Source organism: Styela clava, chromosome 10 (genome assembly GCF_964204865.1).
Source record: "Styela clava chromosome 10, kaStyClav1.hap1.2, whole genome shotgun sequence".
Taxonomy (NCBI): domain Eukaryota; kingdom Metazoa; phylum Chordata; class Ascidiacea; order Stolidobranchia; family Styelidae; genus Styela; species Styela clava.
The window spans coordinates 9,035,462-9,040,043 of record NC_135259.1 but is presented as its reverse complement, the minus strand read 5'-3'; the positions used below and the strand labels follow the sequence as shown (position 1 = coordinate 9,040,043).

At 31.5% G+C, this 4,582-nt stretch overlaps 1 protein-coding gene across 1 annotated transcript; it reads right to left on the bottom strand.

Moving 5' to 3' along the window:
- On the bottom strand, nucleotides 1-2,728 carry LOC120337841 (uncharacterized). The gene is made up of 5 exons (XM_039405737.2): nucleotides 2,466-2,728; nucleotides 2,179-2,270; nucleotides 1,736-1,822; nucleotides 1,380-1,565; nucleotides 1-894 (listed from the first exon to the last, which is right to left on the bottom strand). Exons 1-5 carry the CDS (start codon nucleotides 2,472-2,474, stop codon nucleotides 867-869), a joined length of 402 nt encoding a protein of 133 aa, XP_039261671.2. The 5' UTR covers nucleotides 2,475-2,728; the 3' UTR covers nucleotides 1-866.
- Nucleotides 2,729-4,582: the final 1,854 nt, after the last annotated feature.

The following is a 4,582-nucleotide window of genomic DNA, read 5'->3' as shown; positions in this document are numbered from 1 at the left end:
GTATTTCAATTTAAATAAAAAAATTCACAGGTCATATCAATTAAAAATTTGAAACAATACTATGATAAAAAAAAATAATGTATATAATAAAAAAGTGTTATGTACGTTTCCAAAGCATAAAAATGGATAATACATCTGAAAGCATGTATAAAAGTACTAGTCAATTTTGCTATATAATCTGTTTTGCACCAAAATTGTACAAAAAAATATAAATGATCAGGAAAGCGAAAAGTTACAGTCAATACGGTTTAATATGTTTTCACGAGAACTCAACAACATTCAAAACTGTTTCTGATAGAGGTATATGATATGTCTCTAGAGATACATTCTTCATATATAACGGTGTTAGTCAATTAATCAACCGTCAATGTTTTCAAGTTTAGACACGGTGAGTTGTCCACTTTTGCGCACAGAAGTCGCCATTTAGTGCTTTCAACGTTATCGACATTATTTTGTTATCGTACGGGGTTGCAAGGATTCAAATTAACTTTACGTATCCAAGGGAACCACAATACTGCTTTTCAGTGACTTTTGTATTTTGCTCTGGGACATTAATTATAAATGCGAATGTAGGAAAGTACCAAATTAAAAAATAATCAAATTAGAGATACCACTTTATGTTTAGCGAACAATAAATACAAGCAATAATCGACAACAATAAATAAGTATAAATAAATAAATATGAATAAATTTTTTAGACATTGAAGAAATGTTGATTTGAGAGTTGTCAATTGTTCATTAACCAGTACGATTAGCTAATTCAGAGAATTTTCATGAAATGTGTTGGTGAAGAAGAGGATAGAATAAATACATTGTCTTTTAATTTTATTCCACTCGATTTGAATTGCTATTCGTGTTCCGCGCTATCATGATTTTTGTCGTCTCTTGACGCATCTGTAGAAATAAAAAGTGTTTGTAATATTTGTTTCGACAATTTCGACGTTGCGTAAAAGCGTGTTCAATTTTCACCTTATAAAAATAATTATGTTAACAACCTTATTATTTAATAATTTTGTACAAATTTAGTATTAGAGCAGTATCTCTTGAAATTCGTTGATGAAAAATTCGGCCCGAAAAACGAAATTTTACGAGCTTGTCAAGGGAACATAGTTTTATTCGCATAATTTATTTGCAGAAACTATTATTTTATAGAACGCGTGTATTATTCTATCAGAAACTACTTTGTGCCTAGTTTTATCTATATGTGCCATGCACCCGGTTGACAGTAAAATGCAAACAAATAGTTATACAAGTATCTGTGTCAAAGTATCTAACATGAGGCACAGAACTTTCAATTGGACACTTCGCGCATTTTATGAAATCCTTAGATTTTGTCTTCTGAAGATTTGACTTTGAGGTTTTGAAAAATATTATCTCACCTGCATCCAGCAGTCAATTTTATTTTTTCAATTTTTCCGTCTCTGTTTTCATACTCTCTGTAATAACAAATTCTTTCAACCTTGTATAATTTACCAGGCTTCTTCTTTTTTGTCACAGGGTCTCGACATTTTTTATCGCATGGTTTGTCAATTATTTGTGTGACATTCAAGTTACGGCAATCGTACCTGTATTTGAACGATTAAATAAAAATTTAAATCTTGAAATATAAAATTTATTTATATCTATACTGATTAAAGATCTCGAAGTTTTCCGTTGGATGCTTTGCCATTTGCGAATCAATTATTAGTGTCAAGTACTTCAATTTTACTAAAATTAAGTAGGCTACATTACTTACTTTCTAATTTCATGAGGTACAAATCCCTTTTCATCTCTCTCGATTTCTTCATCAGTTGAGGTGCAGTATTTTCTAATAAATCTTTTCCTATAAAAATAAAATAATATTAATATGTTTATTATCATTGTTTTCCAAAGTGCTACGTGTTTGAGCATCGGATATATTTTCTATTATATAATAAAAAAAGATAATGTATTCCAAAATTGGAATAGTTCAACGTAACTTTTGCAATTTGACCTATTTTTTGCTGCAGTCTGAAGCATAGGTATTTTAGATCGTTTTAACAATCGCTAAATTTTGTTATTCGGTCATGTACAAAAACAATATTCATGAACGGGGTTAGTTATTTTTCCAAATTTACAATGTATATATATATATATAAATATCTGCTTTATACTTTAATTAAAGTTTTGATTTAAAATTATTGCATGAAATATACTCACGACAAACAAGTTAGTCCTTTTCTCATCTTTGCAGCTTCTACAGGACCACTTACTACAACAAGTAAAATAACTCCAAACGAAAACCAACAAACCTGAATTCAAAAAAGATGAATTAAGATTACTGAATTAATAGTACGAATAATGCGCATCTATGGTAATTGCCTACGACTGGGAGGTTATAAATTCAAACATTAACTCGTCTACCGTAGACTTAAAAGCAAGTAATACGTTAGTACTTTGAATTTTGACTTCTGATAATAGTTGAATTTTATCGTTAATGCAAATACCTTCTTCATCGCTGTTGCTTTTGCAGATAAAACTTGAACTGCAATAAAATTTCAAAAAATTCACTGACACTAAAAGTCTCTGCTTAGTTTCAACCAAATGCTGGATTAAATGAATGTATTCCATGATTGGTAACTTTTATACCCTCTGGAATGCTGTAAGAAACATGTTCATATTGTGAATTAAATATCAGCCAGATCCCTGACGGGGATTCCCTTCTTTGCTTTCCAAAACCCACACCCACGCCTCCTCCGCCGCGGGCCGAGGCCCCGTCGCAGTTGTTCACGTTGGAAATAAAGTGAGCTAACTATGTTCTCAAGATTGGGAATTTCAGTTTGCAAAAAAAGGAAACACGCACGGCTTTGAGACGACGTAGCTTTGCGTAACGCGAGAGGTTTGTGTGTAGTTCTCTCGTTTGTATTCCTAGAGTCAATCGTCATTTTATATCGCGACATGAGATAAATAATACAATGTGTTCTTCGTCGTGCATGGGCGCACTGTGAAAAACTTTGAATATGATCTTTTTAACGTGGACCAAGTGATATCTCGTACTATGTGATACTAATCAGAAATTATTCGTTTCATTGTCGTGATGGCTGACGAATACTAATCAAATTTACTACGTTAATGCGAATTTTGGCCAAGTCTACTTTGAATGTATCGCAGTCACATCAAAATACAATTATTATGCGCATTAGTTTATTAAATATTGTTTATAATGATTTTTAAATAGGATGGATAGGAGTATTTCAGATATTTTACGCAATTCAATTAACGTATTCATACTTGATAAATTCACAAACATAAAGGTTCCGCCAGTCCTATAATTTTTGATATATACATTCATATCCTAGTTTTACTACTTTTAGATCAACATATCTTGAGAGTACACAATATAGGAAATTCCATCTATTTAACATTGCTTCTACATGTGATTGGCTACAAACTTTCTCAAATGTTTTGGTAATAAATAAAAAAAAAAAAAATTTCAAAAATAATGCAGAATGGTGTACTAGTGGGCGTTGATGACGTCACTCACCAACAAATATGTCAAGTGATGGAGGCGTTCAGCGTTACTCCCGACAACACGTGGAAAAATATTTTATCTCAAATTGGGACATGTCTGTCTTGATTAACCACACGGGTTCACGTCACATTTCACCGTGATCGGGCTGTTGACTATGTCGGTTTCTAAATTTATCTACACCTTTATGTACCATATAGTTGCTGATGAAACATGAAACTATCGCCAATGATTGCGCTCACTTTTTTTATCGGGATATTACCCATCTGCAACTCGCAGCGTCCATACATCTGACAAACAGACTTTCACAATTAGCTGATTTATTTTTGTAGCGTACGTTCTTCAACGCTGTGCAAATGTTTCATAATTGGCAAAAAATCTTTACGTGAAATTAAAATCATATATGATCGGTACAGTTTCTATAAATTACAATATTTGGTTTAAGTAAATAACTTTTCCCAATTGCATGTCAGCTTATTATATTTTTTTGTAATATGAATAAAAAGACTACATGTGTACGTTCATATTAAATCCAAATTTCATTCTTCGCACACGTTATATTGCATATTTTTCTGACCTATAAAACTAATTTCGTTCCCCTTCCATGTTAAACATTCTTCATTATACATACAATTTCTCAACATATTTAAACCAAAGACCATAAAAATGATAATATTTTCACATTTTATTTGCATAAATATTGCAAACTCACTAATATTATCTCAATATTCGTCAAAAAATTACATCATAAGTTCCGATGCCGGGAAAATTATGATAGTGTATTAAATGTAATCATATCACATCCATAAATGGCATTCTTTGGCTTCCTCTAACACTAAAGCAATGTGTTAGGTGTGATCAGTTGTAAATCATGAACGCAGAACTCCATATTATACTCAAAAAAACTACTCCATTCAATATGTTGCGTACGTCCGGTAAAGCAAATACAAAAGTACCGTGATTAAAAAGTAGAATGTAGATATATCTACCGGCGGGATTTCAAGCCACGTGATGCGCTGAAATGATAATTATTTATAGGTATATTTACATTATGAGTGATATACGTAGCCATAAAAATATTTTGTAATTCAATAT